General features: G+C 39.4%; 1 protein-coding gene across 6 annotated transcripts in view; it reads left to right on the forward strand.

The window, feature by feature from the left end:
- LOC140495924 (phosphatidylinositol-binding clathrin assembly protein-like) overlaps positions 1-19283 on the forward strand; it is a 166028-nt gene that overhangs the window by 94984 nt on the left and 51761 nt on the right. For 5 of the 6 annotated variants that reach the window (XM_072595222.1, XM_072595225.1, XM_072595223.1 and 2 more), the window contains 2 exons: positions 1718-1821; positions 13335-13472. In XM_072595222.1, the coding sequence (XP_072451323.1) occupies positions 1718-1821; positions 13335-13472 (242 nt within the window). The remainder of the gene's footprint in view (positions 1-1717; positions 1822-13334; positions 13473-19283) is intronic. The other variant, XM_072595227.1, reaches the window with a different exon arrangement.

A 19283-nucleotide genomic window follows, 5' to 3' on the forward strand; every position in this document is an offset into this window, starting at 1 on the left:
GTCGGAGATTCCTTTGTTCAGAAGGTTTAATGTGTGAACAAAAAACTCAAGGAGACTTCATGATGTAGTTTCATGTGAAATTCACTTGCCCAGATCTGCAATTTTGTAAAATTCTTAATGTCTATTACACCCAGATTGCCAATATATCTGGTCACAAATGCAGAGGAACAGTCCTGGTCTATTTAGTCATTTTAGTTGAAGCAGTTTTGCATATCTGTAGTTTGTATGTTTTTGTTTTTGGTTTGTTTTTCAATTTTCTCAATATCTTAAGATGTCTATTTTGAAACTAAATTATTTGATCAAGATATCCAAGTCAATTTTGGAAAATATGTCTTGAGTTTCTGCTCCAGATAAGCTTGCAAATAAAACAGCACTGAAGCAGATGAAAGTATGAAATACTAATGTGCTGATTTTTGCATGCACTTTCTGTTTTATTTGCTACAGTTACTTTAGTCTTGAGAGGTGCCATAAATGATTAGTGCTATTTAAAAGTTGTGAAACTTGAAAATGCAATTATTGTCCAGTGCAGAAATTGTGAAATTATTCTGCCTTGGAAAATGAAACACACCTGTATAACTAAATTGTTTCAAATTGAGAAGAGGCTCAGCTTTGATTTTGATGTTTAATGTTCATGGGAATATATAAGACAAATTTCCAACCATAACGTCAATTGTTCAATGTACAAATTAATACTTGGCATTTTGAATATTTTTAATTAGATGATGTGAGTAACTTGACTTGTAAGCTTTACAAAACTAATCGGTTGCAATGAGCTACATATTAATTGTGTATAATTTTTTTAATTTCCACTAAATCTGGCACCCTGTGGCTGGGCTTGGAATCATAGTTATCAGTTACAAAAGGAGGCATTTACCTGATCATTATTGAAACAGCAGTGCAGCAGTCACTGGCACTTGAACCAATTGTTTTTGTTCATATAACTGTAGTTGTGCCTCTCCACCTTCTATAAATGTAGAAGATCCACATGGCGCACCTGTATATGCAGTTCTCCTTCACATTCTTTCCAAGGTTTTTTGTTTGCAATGCTACAAGAGAAAACTTGCAAGTAATTTACTGAAATGTGGTTAATGATTCATCTAATTATTTGCAAATATGTTTTCATTTGATTTAATTTATCCAAATTATTTGCCCAATATTGTCAATTATTTTGGATATTCAGTAGGTGACAATGGAAGTAGCAGAGAGAATTGCACTATTTACATTTAACTCCTTGTCTTTAACAGCTCGAATACATTTCCAGAATTGGCCTTTTTTTGTTTTGAAGAACCAAGGAATTGGATATGCTGTTAATTGGCTCCTGCACATTTTCAATCAAAAAGCACTTTCATATTGATAGTGTTCTGCTTATTATCAACCAAATGTAATGTTTTCAGTGGAAACAAACTCTAAGTATCTGGTACTTGAGGTTTTTTTGGAAATTAGAACTGGTGATTGAAGGTGGCGCAAAGCGTGATACTTTACTATTACCTTTCCAGTGGATCCAGTATGCATCAACAATGTACAAATAGGTTTGTTTTATCCAAGAAGTAGGAGAACAAAAGTTGCATACTATGGGTTTCCAGTTGAGTTCCGCACTCCTGGCATCCCTGTAACTAACCAGAAAGGTAGTTACAAATATTTTAGAAGCCTTGGGCAAAGGGTTATCTTGGAAATCTTTCTGTGACATTAATTTGGAATATTTTGGTTTCTTGTCCAGTGCCCCTAATTTGTCCAATGATATCTTCAACCTGGAGTCAGCTTTTGTACCTGCTGTACAGAGCACACCAGCAATATCAACCTCAGTAGCTAACGCATGGGGAGGTAAGTTTTTTTTTAATTATTCCATTTGCTAAATAATTATTACATCATTTGGCTTTCTTTTTGTGTCAGGTGAGCTTAATTTGTGATTTGGCTGCAATGTAATCAGTATTGTTTACTTGCATCCACTTGTTTTACTTTGTGTGAAAACATTTGGGTTTATAGTATAGAAGACTGAAATGAAAAATATTAATTATCTGTACTTTTTTGCAGTACTGTTCCATTTCTGCTCATGATTTTCAAGGATGTTTTTTAGATCAACATTTTTCCAGAATACTCCTGGTTGCAAAGAAACTAACAAAAATGATTGACACCAATTCCTTCTGCTACTGGCATAGACTTCAATTTATTGAAGTAAAAGACAGATCTACTGAATTTGTACACTGGCTGAATGTGATGTGCCTCAGGGATCTGTACTCAGGCCTCAGCTTACAATATATTTATCAATGACTTTCAAAGAATAAAAAGCCATACATCCACGTTTAGCTGACCGCGTTAAGTTGCAAAAGGACATTGATAGTTTAAGTTAGTGTGATTGGCATTCTGTCTGAGGCCATTCTCTTTAGATCCAAAAAATCAGATTATTTTATAGAGTGAGATCACTCACAACGTAATACTCGAACTTGAGTGGACATCTGCTGACACTTTTTGTCACGGAAAGAGCCCAATCTACTTTAAATTACCCTGGGAGAAAGTAAAATTTAAAACTTTGAGCAACAGGTAAAGCTGGCCATCTCATGCTGCTACATTGCAATGTAGCAATGAGTCATTCTTCACAACAGTGCTGTCATCAAAGAAAAAAAGTTGTTCTGCCTGCACACAATTGAGTGTTGTGGTATATGAATTTCAGTGCTGTATCATGTATGTAGGCTGTACATTGCAGCAGCTGGCCAACTACATCAAACAACACACCACTTTGACCTTTTTGCAGTGGGCTGCTTGTCTGTGGCTGCAAACCTCAGAACATCATGTCCATCACTAGAATTACACCCAAGTATTGGACAGCCGCTAGACTGTTGTGCTTCTGGAATTCACATCATAGGAGGGACGTGATTGCACTGCAGACGGTACAGAGGAGATTTTGCTGGGCTCAAGAGCTTTTTTTTATGAAAAGTAATTGGATAGATGGGTTATTTTCTTTTGAAGCAGAGGAGACTGAGGGGGGGGGAAATCATGATTAAGATGTATCTAATTTGAAGGGAATAGATAGGATAGATGGAAAGAAACGTTCCACTTGGTGGAGGGATCAGTGACTGGGGTGGGGGTGGGGGGGGGGGTATAGATTTAAGGTAAGGGGCAAGAGGCTTTGAGGGGTTCCAAGGAAAATTCTTTTTTACCTAGAGGGTGATGGGCATCTGGAACTCCGCCTGAAACCCTCAACATTTAAGTAGTTAGATGTACATTCACGATGCCAAGGCCATGGCCAAGTGTTGAAAAATTGGATTCAAACAGTTAGGTAGTTATCTTCAACCAGCACAGACTCAATGGGTGAAAGGGTCACTTTCTAGCCTGTAGACTCTCTTACTCCAACACTTTTGTGCTGTTACGGTCCAGACCAAATCCCCTTCAGATATATTAAGGAGATTGCATCAACCCAAACTTTTTTCTTATCTAAAGGCAAGTGTAAGATGCTGTGTCCCAGAAGTAATTCAATTGGTTCTGCTACTTGGCTTTAAGAAAGACACTTTACTTTATAGTTAAGATGCAAGCAAAAGGAAGAATTGGTCTAACTTTAACTCTGTTGAAAAACTTAACAGAATAATAAATTATTTAACTACTGAAAAGTGACTGTTTCAATATGTTAATATTCCTTAAACACACACTTGGCAAAGACAAATTAAGTCAAATGGATTGTCTAATATGCAATGTTTTTGTAGTCCAGAAGTAAAGAACATAAGAGAAAATCCTGGCAGAGAGACAACTTGAGTGTTTTGCAGTAGTAGGGAAAGATGTATGGCAGCTTCAAATCCCCAGCAACTACTGAAAGCTGAACTAAAACCCTGTTTCCACCCATTCATGTTGTTTCTATTGTTCCAACATTTCTTTTAAAGTCCTGAAGGTCTCTTAAACTATTTACCTTAACTTGAAACTGAGTGCTTGATGTTTCTATCTTGACCCTCATTTTTGTTTTGAAAAAAAACAGACATAACACCTCTTAAAGCTATTGTATTGTCACTGTGTTAAGATTTACACCAGAAACCATTTCAAAATTTGGTGGAGCTTAATTATGCAAATGGATAACATTATAAGAAAGTACATATTCTCACACAAGACTTGCTGCTTGTATCCGAGAGGAATTTGTTCACACATTGAATTTGTCATGTGTACCAAGGCACATTGTAAAGCGTTGTCTTGCGAGCAATACAGACAGAGCACATAGTTAAGTAGCATAGATAAGTAAATAATAGGTAATCAGCAGCAAAAACAAAAACAGGTACAGGCGAATGTTAAGAGTTTGAGGGTCCATTTCAGTATCCTAACAGTAGGATAGAAACTGTTATAAAACCGGCTAGTGTGTTTGTTCAGGCTTCTGTATTTTCTCCACGATGGTAAAGGTTGTAGGAAAAAAAACATTGCCAGGGTGGGATGGATTTTTGAGAATGCTGGCAGCCGTTCCTTGACAGCAGACCAGGTAGATGGATTCTATAGATGAGAGGTTGGCTTTTGTGATTGTCCGGGCCAAGTTCACCACTTTGTCACTGTCTCCGATCTTGAATGGTACAGTTGCCATACCAGCTAGTGATACATACAGATAGAATGCTATAACTATAAAAGTTGGCAAGGGCAAATTTCCTCAACTGCCTGAGGAAAAAGACATTGGGCATTTGTAACCAGTGCGTCCAAGAAAGTTTGTGGATGTCCATTCCTGGGAGCTTGACACTCTCCACTCCCTCTATCTCTGTGCTGTTAACATTGTAGAGGGGGCCAAGAGTAATATCCTGTCGAAAGTCAATAATGAGTTCCTTGGTTTTGTTGGCATTGAGAGCTAGGTTGTTCTCTGCACCATTTTTCCAGGTCTTCCACCTCCAATCTTAGTCTATTTTGTCACCATCTGAAATTCAACTGACAGTGGTGGTGTCATCAGCGAACGTGTAAATGACATTAGTCTGGTATTTGGCGACACAGTCATGGGTATACAGTGAGTACAGTAGGGGCTGAGTAAGCACCCCTGGGGGGCTCCAGTGTTGAGTGTTAGTGAGGATGAAATATTGTCCCCAATCTTCAGAGTGTGGCTTGTGATTGTGTACATTTCTCATTGAGTTTTGGAGACTGCTATGGAGAAATGCAGGGTATGGCAATGCCCTGACTAGTCTCATCCTGGTTTGGGCTTAATCAGCTAAAGATTTGACCATTCAAAAATTCCTGCTGCACCTCCATGCCAACAGTGGTCCAACCAGTCAACTTGTGCATTTTAAATTGTTCTTCCTTTTCAAAGCTTTGCTTCTTGCATCTCAGTCCCAATGAGTACAAAACAAATGTTTCTTTTTAGCAATGTTTAATACCCAAGATGTTTAGGGCCTGTTGAGATACAAAGAGATCTTAGTTGTTTAAATGACTTAGTGGAATTTTTGAATAAAAGCAAAATACTCCAGGTTTTGGAAATCTGAAGTAAAAACGAAGCGTTGGGCATGCTCAGCAGGTCTAGCAGAATCTGTGGAGAAAGTAATAACATTTTGAATCTAATTTGACTTCAGAACTGAAGAGAGATAGAAATGTGATTTTTATGCTATTGAAAGAGGGAAAATAAGTAAATTCTTAGAGGGTAAATGAAGATGTCCTGAATCAAGAGGTAAAAGGACTGATTTATGGTAAAGAAACTTCATTAGTCCAGCACTAAGTGTTAATGGTAGGATAATGAGTAGCACTGTCTGAAAACAGAAATGTGAAAACAAGATAGTCTGGCACCTGGCAAAATAAAATCAAAACAAGATTAGTTCATGCTGTGAGAATCTTGAACTCTGCATCCAGAAAGTTGTAAAGTGCTTAATTGGAAGGTGAGGTGTGTTTCTTGAGCTTCTTTGAAATTCATTGGAGCATTGCAGCAGATAGGATACAAAACTGAGCATGAGAACAAGGTGCTGAATTAAAATAAGTGACTATAAATTGAGTCGCGTTTGCAGACTGCATGAAAATGTACTGTAATGCAGTTACCCAATATGCATTTGGTGTTTCCAGTGTAGAGAAAAACTTATTGTGCACAATGAATACAATATAATCATAGAATAGAATCCTTACAGTTCAGAAAGGGGGCATTTAATGGGCATCCCATCCACACCCAGCCCCCTGCCCTATCCCTGTAACCTTGCATTTACCACAGTTAATCCACTTAGCCTACATGACCAATGCACCAAATGTCCACATCTTTGGACTATGAAAGGAAACTGAATCACCTGGTTGAAATCCACACACACGTGGGGAGAACATGCAAACAGATGGTCCCCAAGGCTGGAATCGAACTAGGTCCCTGGCACTGAGGGCAGCAGTACTAACCACTGAGCCACCTATGCTGCCCATGATAGATTAAATTCAAAGAAATAAAAGTAAATTGCTACTTTTCACCTAAAAGAATGTTTGGACTGAACCTTTGACTGCTCAATAGGGGATAGAGATGCTCTGCGCTTACTACTACCTTTTGAACAGAGACCCAAACAGTCCCTATGTACTACCATTCTCCTGCCTCCACTGTTTTTTCCATCAAACAACTTCTCATTTAACTTGCCTCCTTTCCTACAAATAAAAGTCGTTGATGTAGTTGCTTGTGTTCTAGTTATGCCAGTCAGCTGCTCACTTTTTGCCTTTCATTCTATGACATCTTTGTTATTTAAACTCCTGCTTGTCTAATGCAGGTCTTCCTTTTGTTTTTGTTTTTGCTCTTGCTCCCCTTCCCTCTTTCAATAGCATAAAACTCTGCGTTTGTCTGACTTGTGCTCTGGAGAAGTGTCATGTTCAACTCCATGCTAATTCTGTTTCCCCCTCCAAAGATGATGCCAGATGTGCTGAATTTTGTTAGCAATTTTTTTTTATTGTCAACGATAGATTAGCCTTTTTTCAAAGTAGCTGAAATATGAAAATGTGGATACTATGTCATAGACTCTGAGACTGCATCTAGAGTACTCTATTCAGGGCTGAAAATGTGTTGCTGGAAAAGTGCAACACATGCTGACCTGCTATGCTTTTCCAGTAACACATTTTCAGCTCTGATCTCCAGCATCTGCAGTCCTTGCTTTTTCCTACTCTATTCAGGGTCTTGGATACCTCATGTCAGCAAGCATATTAGTTTTGTCAGGAGTCCAGCGTAGACTCTTGCCAGAATAATATCACTGTCTAGAAGAGTTACGTCATGAGGACTTTATGCATAATCTGGCGTGTATTATCTTGAATATAGACAATTAAGTAGTGATTTAACTGAAGTATTCAAAATAATGATTAAAGGATTTGATATGGTAAGTAGAAATTATTTCCTCTGGCACAGGACTTCAGAACAATGGATGTAACCCTGAAATTGTAACCATACAATTAAAATTATCCTTTAAGTACTTTCAACAAAAGCTAGTTGAATCTAGAACACATTTTTTTTTGTTGCTTAAGTTAGATCAGTTCAAAATCAGTTGAAAACAATGCTATCCTTTTAAAAGGATATTGAACCAAGATGGGTAAATGGAGTTAATGCTGATCTACCATGATCTCATTGAATGGCAGAAGTTTCACTCTTGGCTTAATTCTGTACTGTATCTACTGCTTCCAAATGCTTCCTTCCTTAATGTCCAAGTTAGCTGAGAAAAATTGAAAAATATTAAATGCCACCCATGACAGCTACTTAGTGTATCTCTGCAAAGTGTTAACTCAAATTGAGAAAATCTCCAGTTCAGTTCATTTGTGAAGAGCACTTTTTCATTGCAAGGTTTGTAGCTCAGGTTGAGGTTTAGGGTGTAGGTTTGCTCGCTGAGCTGTAGGTTTGATATCCAGACGTTTCATTACCTGGCTAGGAAACATCAATGGCGACCTCCAAGTGAAGCGAAGCGAAGCTGTTGTATCCTGCTTTCTATTTATACCTTTCTCCTGGATGGGGTTCCTGGGGTTTGTGGTGCTGTCATTTCCTGTTCGTTTTCTGAGGGGTTGATAGATGGCATCTAGATCTTTGTATTTGTTTATGGTGTTGTGGTTGGAGTGCCAGGCCTCTAGGAATTCTCTGGCATGTCTTTGCTTAGCCTGTCCCAGGATAGATGTGTTGTCCCAGTCGAAATGGTGTTTTTTTTTCATCCGTGTAGAGCTACAAGGGAGAGAGGGTCGTGTCTTTTTGTGGCTAGCTGGTGTTCATGTATCCTGGTGGCTAACTTTCTGTTTTGTCCTACATAGTGTTTGTGGCTGTCCTTGAATGGAATTTTGTAGATGACGTTGGTTTTGTCCATGGGTTGTACTGGGTCTTTTTGTTAGGTTTTGTTTGTGTGTTGGTGGGTTTGTGTGCTACTAGGATTCCGAGGGGTCTTAGTAGTCAGGCTGTCATTTCTGAAACTTCTTTGATGTATGATAAGGTGGTTAGAGTTTCTGGCTGTGTTTGGTCTGCTTGTTGTGGTTTGTTCTTGAGGAATCTGCGCACTGTACTTTTTGAGTATCCGTTCTTGAATACATTGTATAGGTGGTTCTCCTCTGTTCTCCGAAGTTCGTCTGCCCATCCAAGAGAGAGATTTAAATAGAAAGCAGGAGACAACAGCTTCGCTTCACTTGGAGGTCACCACTGATGTTATCTAGCCAGGTAATGAAACTTCTGGATATCACACCTACAGCTCAGCAAGCAAACCTACACGCTAAACATTTTCATTAGCCTGTTTCTCCTGAGGAAAGTTCTGTTTAATAGAATCAGATGCTACAAAATGCTATTATGACGAATGACAAACAAGTGGCAGATTGGCTGTCATGCATTTCCCTTCATTAAAATCAATCTGGCAGTCCTTGGAATATTAAGAATTCAGGCTACATACAGTACTTGTTATATATAGTGTAATTTTTTTTGTCCTTCCACAGACAGGATACAATTCAATAACCTGCGTACAGACAGGTGTGTTCTAATATGCAAATAAGAGAATTAAGTCAGGTGAGAATTAAATCCTTCAATAGCACAGGTAAAAATCTGCACGTCCTCGTATCCTTTAAGTGATATGGACCAATTTTAAAGAACAAACTTGCAATTTATATAGAAAAACCAAAGAACTACAGATGCTGGAAATCGGAAGCAAAATCAAAAATGCTGGAAAAATTCCAGGAGGTCTGGCAGCTGAAGATGTCGCTGGACCTGAAGCAGTAACTCTGCTTTCTCTCCACAGATGCTGCTAAACCTGCTGGAGTTTTTCCAGCAGTTTTTGTATTCCAGCAAGTCTAGCAGTATCTGTTGAGAAAGCCGAGTTACTGTTTCGGGTCCAGTGACCCACCTTCAGCTGCCGAACCTGCTGGAGCTTTTCCAGCAGTTTGTATTTCTACAGTCTCTTTTTCAAAAGTAAGATGCCCCAAAGCACAGGAGAGCAAATGAAATACTTGTGTATTTACAGTTTCAATGCCATGCAAGGCACAAGTCAATTTTGAAGTCAGTGGAAAAGAAAATCTCTGATTTTTGGACTAATACCGGCTACTAGTTGAGCTACTGACAGAATTTTACACCATCTCTATTTTTACATAGAACACAATTCTCTCTCACTAACATAATATATTAAGACCCAATACAGTGTAAATAGCAGAACTAGCATTCATCTAAACAAACATAAGAACACTTAGTGAGACACTAAGCCAAAATGTTGGTTTGGTGCAGTTTGTGGAATCCAGGTTTGAATTTCAATTGGAAATCAATCCTTGTGTTTAAGCTGAATCTATAATTTTTGATATCTCGATGAGATCCCTCTCCTCACTGAGCAGATGTGGGGAACTATTTCTTCACTGTTTGGAACAATTGAAAGCACTCTTTTTTTTTTTAAATTGAAACAATTATCATGTCAGTTCTCAAAACTGCTGTCACAAGACAAATAACAGCACTATCAGTCAAGTTTTCTCTTTGACTCACCACAATCTTGATCTTTGCTACTAAATCCTCTGAGCACAGATTTTTAACCCAGGTGAAATCCTGAAATTCATTTACCTCCTTCAGGAAAAGTAAGACAAATTTTGGCAAAACTCAGTCACTTCCGACTAGCTTGCTTAACTTGTATCGCAAATATTTTGCAGTTCATAATAATAAGACAGCATTGAGATTATTGTTGCATTGTCCTGCAGCACTTACTCCATAGCGGAAAGCTTTGTACTTTTTCCTGTAGCCAGAGCACCTTGCTTTAAGTCACACCTCCTCTGGAGGTGTGTAATAGTATCTATGACCAGGTAAATATTCATTCAATAACAGGATTGCACTATAGAAGTGGCATAGATTTGTAAGGGGAATGTGTTAAATTTATACATACTTGATCACAAATAGATTTGTAATAGACTGTAAATACATAATTTACATTTTTGTGAACTCTGGTAGCCTTTCCCATATGGTATCCTAACTTTGTTGTTTTTTGGTGACATTGCATACTTGAAATATACTTATTTCACCCTTGTTATGGAAAACTTCACGAATGAGTGAATGTGTAAGGTCCAAGCAGAGGATTGGAAGTTTTGGGGGTAAATTTGCTTCATATCTGTTGAGCACTGAGAATTACTGATTCCTAGCACACAGTGCATGAAACAGTAACCACGTTGTGCATCGTGTTGGATTTTGGTAGTAAAGCAAACAAAGGGAAGAAAGGAGAAACCTGATGCATAATTATGTACTTGCACTCAAGCTACCTCGAACCCAGCAGTGAATTGAAATCTAGTGGGGATTCAGTGTGATGTACATTATGGACTTGATCCATTGAACTCTTGAGCATTGTATGTTAATACACTCAACAGTATTGAGGGTGAGCTAGCTCAGTTGGCTGGACGGCAGAGTGGGTTCAATTCTTGCACTGGCTGACTTTATGATAAAGGACTCTCCTTCTGAACCTCTCCCCTCACTTGAGGCATGATGATCCTCCAGTCAAAGTGCCACCAGTCATCTGTCTCTGAGAAGACTCCAGACTGGTTAGATTATTGCAACTTGTAAAATTGGAGTAAGGCAAATTATAAGTGATATCAAGTCATAAAATTATCCTCAAATGCACACCGTCCTTTTTTTTTAATATAGATTCCAGCTACAATACCAATGGAATGTTTCTGCACCAATGCAATGTGCAAATATGTTGTTTTTCCCTCTGGATTGATTTAATATTTTACTATATCAGAAATTCTAGAACATTAGAATTTCCTCTTGTTCCTCCCAAGTGCAGTTAGAATCCTTTAGAATCTGGAAAAAGGTCATTTTGGCCCAACAAGTCCATACCAACTGTCTGAAGAGTATGCCACCCAGACTGACAACACTCTCCTTTTCCCCACACCCCCACCCCCCACGCCCGTCCCTGTTACCCTCCAAGTAGTAAATCCTTTTTGAGAGTTTCACCAGCGCTGCGTGTATGGGCACTATTAAATGTCCCGTTGTGTTGTGATTTTGGTGGCAAAGTGCCTTCAGTCAAACTGGAAGGTGGTGTGTGATTTCCCCCTCCATACCAGTCCTATTCCAGGGTGGTTGGACAGTGGCATCCATTTCAAAGGTACTCTGTGCCTGACTGACAGATGTGGTAGGTGTGGAGGATTGGCTTAGAGCAATTCCCTGACCTTGCTGTAGATGGCCATCCTTCCCTCGTTTGTTGGTTCAATTCTGAGATAACTGAATTATACCTGAGTGAGTTTTATGTCATGATTCTTACAGTGATAACTTAATTAAATACTTGCATTGTTTTGTTTCGACATCTGATACAGAATAAAGTAGTTTGAGCTGTAGTGAACCTTAGTTTTAATCCATGGTGTCCAAATATGATACAATTATATTTATATTTTCTTAATGTTTTATGGTATAGTGCAGGACATTGTCCTCTTTTAGTCTATTGCTTGAGGCTTGCATTGCCAGAACTGCACTTTTAATACAAAATGATTGCTTGAATTAAGCTTGCACATTGAAAATTTGTTATAATCAATTTTCAAATTTTAATGCTCACTTAGAGATTGTTTTAGTATTTTTTATAATTTGACCCAACATGAATTTTATTTAGTAGCCTGATGTTTAGCTTCATTCTATTCAATTCTAATGCAGTTTTCTCTTTCATTTCCATGCTCGTGACTGTTCTGTTTGAAACCAAACTGTTATCCGCAGTAAACTTAGACAAGAGGACAGTGAAATTAGACCTTTCTCTTTTTCTTCCAGTCTGAGTTTTTTCTGAGGATTAAATTTGCACCTGTCCCTATCAATTTTGATATTATACAAATGCAAGTTCCGTTGAATGGCATTTGAAAATTATGCAATATCTTCTTTTTTTTCCTTCAACCACCTCACCAATTCTTCTCCATTTGAAATAAAAGGCAGTTTTCCCATACGAGCATAGAGATTTGTATTAATTCAGATCATTGGTATGTTTGATCCACACTTTCTTCGGCTTATTGTAGTGATTAAAGATCACAAATGACTATGAAAAACCTTTTTGGAAGCATGAGCATGTAATTCACCTCTTCTGGGTCCTGGAAATCTTTTTTTTTTGCTTTTTCTCCCACTAAAACCTAAATTTGATCTTCAGTGTTAAATTTTCTTCTTTCTCATCCTTGCTGACGTTTGGAATTTAGATCTTCTGGGTAAGGATCTTGTCATATTTTTGAAATATTTGTGCTTTTAACCTGGATGAATGCTATCTAAATGTATGTATATACTATAGGCAGGTTTGTGAAGTATAAATATCTGAAATACTTTTTTTTTGAAGAGCCATGGATAAGCATGGACTCCACTGAAGTACTTCAGAAGATTTTGAGCTATCATATGCACAGCTGTTAAATTATCACATTTTGAAATTATCACTGAATTTTAATTAGATTTTCAGTGCACGTAACTTTAGATGGTGTTAACTTTAGACGTTAAAAAGTGCAAAATTGTTAGTTAAGGTTGAGTGCTTGAACAGGTGTGGATGCTGGTGAGGAGGAAGCTTTGTTTAATTGTTCATTTCAGTTTAATTTTATTGAAGCTGTACTTGAGATGCACACAGGATGGCATATTTTGAAACTTTCAATATTCACTTTGGTTCAAACTGAATCAAAAATTGAGTCTCAAAATTCTGTGGAAACCCATTTAGAAATATAGAAGTTTAGTTTTGGTAAAGTGCAGGTGGGAAAACCTTAAATATTCAGACAAATGTACACTGTACTTGGATTCATAACAGCTACACATTTTGGGTATTCAGTGTTCTAGATTAACATGTCTGTGTATACAGACAATTTAAGAATTCTCTTGCTATCAGTCCCAGAGAGAAAATGATGTTTCATGTCAAGATAATTGCTGATAGGAATGTCACTGCTTTATTGCCTTTTTACTGTTTTATCACCATGTGGTTACAATTGGTTCCTATCAAACTTTCTCTTTTTCTATCTATTAGACCCATTTTCTGCCTCTGGTTGCATTGACTCTGTCTGTCGTTTGGATGTGTTTGACATGCAACCTGTTGAAGATGTGGTAAAAACCACAATTGCATCTAGTGCTGCTTCAAAGCAGACGTTGGCCCACCATTTTAGCGGTAAAGGGGAATTCTTGTACATTCTTTGGTTTAATCCAAATCTCATTAATAACAGGTTTGTGTAAATGTACCCTGTTGCTAATTTGATCAGATGTTTTGAGTTTTTTCAGCTGGCTGGTTTTTTTGAAAAGTCATTGTCTTAAGTTCCCAAAATATTCTACTGAGGAACCTAAAATGGATAGATGTACCAATTAACCACTGCGTGCGCAATCCTTGAGGGTTTCAAATTATCAGTTAAGATTCAAACATTCCATTTGTGAATTTGATTGGCCAGACCTATACTTTTACTGAACGTTCAGCCACCTTAGAGCATTTGTTTGCAAAGTTATCTGGACTCATTTGGGAAGAATTCCTGGTTCCATTGGTGAGCTAGGTTGGCTACGAAATTATGCCCTACTAAACTAATGTGGACTTGGTTCATATTTTCAGAATCGACACCTCCAGAGATCATTGGTTCCAAACTTCCAGTTAGTCTTGTCTCATCTTGGTCCACTTTTGAGGGGCTCCTTTTTCTTTCCTAAGTAGACTTGTTACCAATTAATCTTTGGATACTTGACCTGGATAGCAGACCGATGTCAGAAGTACTAAAGAATGTGTGGTGAGCAATTTAGTGTCATTTAAAATAAGTGCATCACCACTAGTCTTTGACTACAATCTGAATGTACACTTTTCCCATTCAACAATTGTTTTGAATCAAAAGGTGGAACGTTTCAATTATGTATTTGCCCCTGTCTTATGGATTCAAAGACATCTCCAGCCAGACAATATAAGCACAAACTACAGGAAGGACATTTTCTTATGTATATGTATTTGTGACAGTGTTTATTTTGCATTATAATGGATGAAGAATCTCATTCTAATCTCAGGCAGTGATAACTAAAAACTGACTTGATTGTTGTTGGACACAGATGAATTATATGTGCTCACCATTAATACATAGTGATTGCCTGGTTTATTATGCTACATGTACATGCACAAATAAATACTGATATCTGGAAGCTTTGTTTTGACCTACTTCTCCATGACCTAGCTCTAACTGTATCACGTGGAGTGGTTTATCATTCAGATACATGTAAAGCAGTCCTTCACCACCAGCTACTAAAGGTGCCAGGAAAAATTGATTTATTCTAAATTAATGTTTTAATAGTGATTAGTCTCAATTGCGATCAAACAACCTCTGGTACTGGAAACTCTCTTTTACAAGAATGGAGTCTTGTTTAAATTTTATTGCTGGTGATTTATTTTAAACGAATTTTATTTCCTCCCTCTCTCCCTCTCCCCCTCTCTCCCCCTCTCTCCCCCTCTCTCCCCCTCTCTCCCCCTCTCTCCCCCTCTCTCCCCCTCCCTCCCCCTCTCTCCCTCTCCCCCCCTCTCCCCCCCCTCTCCCCCCCCTCTCCCCCCCTCTCCCCCCCTCTCCCCCCCCTCTCCCCCCCTCTCCCCCCCCTCTCCCCCCCCCTCTCCCCCCCCTCTCCCCCCCCTCTCCCCCCCCTCTCCCCCCCCTCTCCCCCCCCTCTCCCCCCCCCTCTCCCCCCCCTCTCCCCCCCTCTCCCCCCCTCTCCCCCCCTCTCCCCCCCTCTCCCCCCTCTCTCCCCCTCTCTCCCCCTCTCTCCCCCTCTCTCCCCCTCTCTCCCCCTCTCTCCCCCTCTCTCCCCCTCTCCCTCTCTCTTCCCCCCCCCCCCCCCCCCATTTATCTATCTCTTTCAGAATCTCATTCTCTTTTTTTTTACACACTTTAGCACTTTGAAGAATTCTAGCTTACACTTTCTGGTTTAGATACTATACCAGCAACTCTTGTTTATTTTTTTAAATACATAGGATAGTGGGTGAATTCTTACCCTGAAAAGCCCTGGAGTGCCTGCAAAAATTCAATCATTGGGTGATCAATTGGTGGAAGTTTCCTGGAAAGTAGGAGACACAATCTGAGAGAAGTTGTTTCTATTGCTAATTTCACCAATTGCAAGTTCCCTTCCTCCTGCACCTGGTGGTGTTGGAGAGATGGGACTTGTGAGGAGCAAGAATGGCTGAAAGATGACCTGTTTATTTGAGGAGCTGCATGAGTTGCTCTTGGTGGTTCTGGGCCTCCCATGCAGCAGTGTTTTCAAGAGGCAGGAGCAGCATTCTGTTTGGAGGTGATCAGTCCAAGACTGAGCTCAGTGTGTTTTCTCGAAACATTGTAGAACCCAAGTGTTGGCTAGGAAGATGATGAGCAGAATCGAAGTGAGGAGGGGAAAGTGCGCAAAGCCACAATGGGGTATAGGGAACAGTGAAACAAATCCTCAGTGTCAGGTGGGAGGACGTGATGAGCAGAACTTCAATGTCTGGAGAGGAAGGTGATTTGAAGCAGTGTTGGTTGGAAAGGGGGTAGAACACCTTGCTGAGTATCGGTTGATCCACTAATGATTGGAAGGTTGTTGCCACAAACACTTATGCATTGTGTAACTTTATTCATTGGAGCTATAATCATCTGTATTATTCAACATACTGAGGGGGCAGGCAGGTGAGCTTTCCGTAATCTGTTAAGGCCTTAAAATATATTTTATGCATAGAAATGAAGAAAACATAAGTGGACGATCTGCAAGCATTGTTTATCTAGGCCAACATTTTGCATTCGGTAAGATTTTCAGAAAGCTATAATGAATTCTGTTTTCCTAGTTAAAGAAATAATTCCTGGAAAATCTGCATTTTTAAACAAGGTTTGCATTCAACTAATTTTTGTGAACACAAAAAGGGTATGTAGTAAGAAATTTTTAATAAACTAAAACCTTATTTATAGATTCCAAGTTAAAAGATCTAATAACCTTTTATGTATACCTTTTTATGTATCATTGTTTGCAATCTGTTACTTCTGCTAGTTGGCCTGTTTCACTGTAGGAATTTTTTGTTCTATTCCAAGCTGCCCACAAAACCCAACATGAGCACAAGTGCAGCATCTATTGAAAAAATCCCTGAAAACAAAAATATAGCCCTAAAGATCAAAGTAGCCCTTGGTCTCAAGAGAAGCCCTTAAAAAAAGTGCTCCATTTCAGCTATTTAAGTAAGAGAGACACTATTGCTTGAGTTATTTGCTCTCCTTGCAGATCCCCTGTAGTTGGACCCACAATTCATCAGACTTCTAATTGCTGTTTAAAAGCTTACCAAGAGCCTATGGGCAGCTGTAGGTATGAAAAAATAACAAAGCACTGGGTGCTGGAAATTAGAAATGAAATGATAGATTGCTGGGAAATCTAAACATGTCTGGCAGTATATGCAGAGACAATGCATTAACATTTTGGGTCCAATGACCCTTCACAACTGAAGCACCTGTTCATTTATTGCTGACTGCAAAATCTGTGATAGTATATCTTTTATTTGAAAGAACAACATACATTTTGAATAACTTTTCACCTCTAAATTGATATGATTTGAATTAAGGAAAATAAACTGTGCCAAGAAAGGAAAGGGAAAATTGTGGAAGCTTAGTAGTGGATCAAAAGCATGGTATTAAACAATAGGCAGAAAAAATGACCAGCCAAAAGACAGTCGCTCATCATCCATGGGATGCTGTGCAGATAAGAGGAGGAATGTGGCATGATACCTTGTATGGAGGTAGGGTTCAGAAAACCATGTTTGTGGCATAACAATAGTGTTCCTACTTCTGGGCTAGGAGGCAAGGGTTCAAGATACATCTGCTCCAGAGAGATGTAATAACATCTCTGAACAGGTTGATTAGAAAATACCTATCTGCAATGTAATACCTCTACAGACACCATAGAGGGTCATAAGATGCCTTCTCAACATCAGATTCCCATTATGGACAGGTCTGAGGTTTGGGGTGGCACAGTGGTTTAGTAGTTAACACTGCTGCCTTACAGGATCCAGGTTTGATTCAATCCTCCAACTACTGTGCAAACTCCACACAGACACATTCCTCTCATCTGAACAGGTTTCCTCCCACAGTCCAAAGATGTGCAGGTTAGGAAACTGGCTATGCTAAATTACCCATAGTCTCCAGGGCTGTGTAGGCCAAGTGGATTGGCAGGGTTGCAGGATTGGGGGTGGGTCTGAATGGGACCCTCTTCAGAGGGTTGGTGTGGGCTCAATGGACCAAATAGCCGCTTTCACACTATAGGGATTCTGAGAAATTACAGTACAGACAGAACATGCCGATTCCATCCTTGGATGGCTTGTGCTGGATAACTGAAGGATACAAGGGTATCTCATGAACAATGAGGACCCCTGAGATTCATTCCATTGCATTGTGTAGGAAAATAAAGATCTTCACCAGAAGGAAGAGCACCTTTAGCATCCTATAGTACAGCCATGTCAGCCAAAGCAATCAAGGCGGGATTTTCTTTAAGCCTCTTTTTGATGGCATGGAGTTGTGAAGTTGCCTTTCTCTGATTAAATGTTTTGATGCTGCAGAAGACACATCCCCCCTCTGTAATCTCAACTGAAAGGGTAGAAGACGGGAAGAATAACTCTGAAGTCCCACCAGAAAGGAACATCATTTATTGTTGAACACCCAAGGTAGAGTCACTACTTGTGGCATACATAGACTAAACCCAGCCCAGAGCTCATAATTCTGCAGACCCATTCCTGGGACTGCTTTATTTCTCTCTTTCTCTATATATTTGGAAGGATAATCTCGCAACCAAATGTTGTTTCTCCCCATTGCCAAATCACTAACTTTTTAAAAAATTTTAAATCTCTTAGTTATTTTGTTTTTTTTTAAATTTTCTTTTATCCTCCTACTACTGCCTAACTATGATAGTGCTTATTTTTCCCAGCGCCCATATTGTGTGTGCAGGTATGAGACACTGAAAGACAATAGGTATACAAGTCCTTATTCAATTCCCACCACCAGGAAGAAAGGAAACACCCAAGTGGCCAGTGTCAAGCAGTACCTTTCTCAAAGGTGCGTGATCAAACAGTGAAGGGGAGGGCATTGATTAAATCAAAATAGTTGGAGGGGGAAATAATGCACTCCGCTCCCTGCAGTGCCCACCTTTCCCTGAAAATCTCGAGTGTTGCTGGACACAGTGTGCTCTTTCTCCAGGGACAATCGGGCTCTGACATAATTGTGGAAGAGGGGCAGGCAATTGGCCATGGTGGCCTGCTGCCTGTACCTGTTTATGGCCAGTTTGGCCAGGCCCAGGAGCAGACCCACAAGGAGGCACTCTGACCTGCCCTCTCCGTACCGGGGGCCCTTTTTTTTTTGTTTTTAACTACTATCCATCATCACTAAATCACTTGTGTAGCCAATTAGATATTTGCATGCAAATCCATTACTGGGCCTGCTTTTCTTAACCACCCTGTTCAGAGATGTTATTACACACTTCTGGAGCAGGTGCAGCTTGAATCCAGGGCTCCAAATCCCTGGTAAGGACGCTACCACTGTACTATCTGGGTCTGCTTTAATATTTTCTAATCAACCTATTCAAAGATGCTATTATACACATCTGGATTAGTCCAAACTTGAAACTGGGCCACCTATCTCAGAATCTGGGACACACCACTGTGCCACAAGAATCCCTGGGTGTGCTTTATTTTTATTTCTATTTCATATCCGGAAATGCTATCACGCACAACTTTAAACAACTTTCCTGCCACTAAAACATTGCCTGGGTCTGTTTTTTTTTGTTTTTAGATTTGGAAGTGCGATCTGGGTCTGCTTTTTTTCCTTTGTTCCTACCCAGAAGTGTGACCCCTGCTTTGTAAACTGCTAACCACTACAGTAATCACCATGCGGCCAAGTAAATATTTACATGCCGCCCATTGAGAGCAATGTGAAGCATCAAAAGTGAGATGGGCTCTGCAGGGAGAGGGAAAGGA

Source organism: Chiloscyllium punctatum, chromosome 25, assembly GCF_047496795.1.
Source record: "Chiloscyllium punctatum isolate Juve2018m chromosome 25, sChiPun1.3, whole genome shotgun sequence".
NCBI lineage: Eukaryota > Metazoa > Chordata > Chondrichthyes > Orectolobiformes > Hemiscylliidae > Chiloscyllium > Chiloscyllium punctatum.